Consider the following 1,809-nt stretch of genomic DNA (forward strand, 5'->3'; position numbering starts at 1 on the left):
GGGCTCTGGGGACAGACGGGGCTGCCTGGGGAGCAGTGAGGAAGCAGGGCAGGGCACTGGCAGCCTCCAGAGAACCTCGGAGCCCTGCCCAGCCCCACAGAGTCCCTGAGGGAGGCTGGTTGGTGCAGGGTGCTGCCCAGCCAGGGGCTCTGGCTGCCCTGCCAGCCCCTTGATCCCCTGTTCAGGGGTCCCACACAGGCCTCCCATACCTCATCTGCTCGTTCTCCACCACGAAGTCCCGCAGGAGACCGTAGAGGCTGGGCCAGGCTGGGGTTCCCTGGGGTGGGAGCTGCCCTGCGGGGCCATACCTGCCTCCCAAGCCCGACCATGCTTTTGGAGGGTTCCCTGGAACCTCTGTGCTCCCCACTGGCACCCTGGGCAGGCACAGCTGCTGGCGCAGGGAGAGGTTTTCCAGCTGCAGGGCATGGATTTCTTGCTCCAAGGTTTGCAGCAGCTTCTCCCGGGACACCTGGGAGGGGTGGGTGGATAAAGGGATGGGTCCGGCGGGTCCCAGCAGGGGGCAGAGGGGCTCAGACGGGTTCCCTGTCTGCGATACCCTGTTGGCCAAGGGTCTGGTGGTGACCCTCCGGGCACGGCTGGCGTAATGCAGCGTGCTCAGTGTCTCTGAGAGGCATCGTGAGGACGGGGAGATGCAGGCGACCTGCCAACGAGGAAGAGCTGCAGGTGAGCTGTCATCCAGAGGGTCACCATCTTTTTCCAGCCCTCTCCTCCACGGGGTGAGACCCCTGCCCAGCTTCCTCCATGGTTTTACCATCAGGGTGATGCCCGAGCCGCCCAGGGAGCGGGCCAGCAGCCGGGTGAGCTTGCTGTCCCGGTAGGGGATGTGCGTTCTCTTCCCTCGGGGTTTGGCCAACAGGGAGATGCAGTGTCCTGCCGGAAGCCACAAAGGATGTGACAGGGCTCCGGTGGCTGCTGTGCTCCTTTAGATCTGTCCACACCACTCACACATTGTGGGCATACTGAAGCAGAAGAGCAGTTCAGCTTCACCTGCTGTTTCAGCTTACTCTGACATCCAAGGTTCCTTGACTTGACTCCTTGGAAGGCAGGAAGGCGTGGCCGTGGTTTTAAAATGATACTGTACCTTGTAGCAAAACCACTGAAGTGCTTATGTTGCCTGTGCAGACCTGCTGCTCACTCCAGCCCCACCAATGTACCCTTGAGGAGAGCATGACCTGTTTGCAGCCCCGCGATGAGCCCTGACCCTCCCCAGCCCTCCCCTGGAGCAGGATGTGCGCTCACGGCTCGGCTGTGGATGTGGATGGTCAGAAGGGCGTGGCTGCGGCTCGAGTGCCTGTTGAGGGCATGTGCCGAGGTCCGGCGCCTCTGGGATCCTGCCGGGGGAGGAACTGATTGCATGACACCCCAGATCCCTGCCCCACACCCCACAGCATCCACTGCCCACCACCCCCTCGCCACCATGCGAGCCGCCCTTGGCTCTGCAGCAGAACGGGAAGCTGCTGGTTTTGGCTGCCATCAGCGCCCCACCAGCCCTGGGGACGGTCTGCGGGGTGCTGAATCCCCCCATACCGGGTCGAACAGCCCCTGCACACGTCCAGCCCTGTGCCCGTGGCTCAGCACCTTCCAGGAGTAGGCTGACGATGGCCTCCAGGCTCTCGAATTCCACACTGAGCTGGTTCTCCACATAGAAGCCGCGGGTTTTGCTCCACCGCAGCGGCAGGGCACACGGTGGCCCCGGGCTCAGCAGGTCCCGGACCTGGGGATATGGCAGAGGGAAGGCACCGGGGGAGCGGGGCGCAGGGTGCCAGCAGGCCCGGGCTGGGCGGCCGG

At 64.2% G+C, this 1,809-nt stretch overlaps 1 protein-coding gene across 1 annotated transcript in view; it reads right to left on the reverse strand.

Moving 5' to 3' along the window:
* The window catches only part of KIF12 (kinesin family member 12), a 3,722-nt gene that overhangs the window by 957 nt on the left and 956 nt on the right, over nucleotides 1-1,809 (reverse strand). The window contains exons 3-8 of the mRNA XM_017742947.1: nucleotides 1,600-1,801; nucleotides 1,154-1,352; nucleotides 773-941; nucleotides 557-661; nucleotides 210-469; nucleotides 5-25 (exon numbers count right to left, since the gene is read on the reverse strand). Of these exons, the coding sequence (XP_017598436.1) occupies nucleotides 5-25; nucleotides 210-469; nucleotides 557-661; nucleotides 773-941; nucleotides 1,154-1,352; nucleotides 1,600-1,801 (956 nt within the window). The remainder of the gene's footprint in view (nucleotides 1-4; nucleotides 26-209; nucleotides 470-556; nucleotides 662-772; nucleotides 942-1,153; nucleotides 1,353-1,599; nucleotides 1,802-1,809) is intronic.

The sequence above is a fragment of the Corvus brachyrhynchos genome, unplaced genomic scaffold (assembly GCF_000691975.1).
Source record: "Corvus brachyrhynchos isolate BGI_N302 unplaced genomic scaffold, ASM69197v1 scaffold99, whole genome shotgun sequence".
NCBI lineage: Eukaryota > Metazoa > Chordata > Aves > Passeriformes > Corvidae > Corvus > Corvus brachyrhynchos.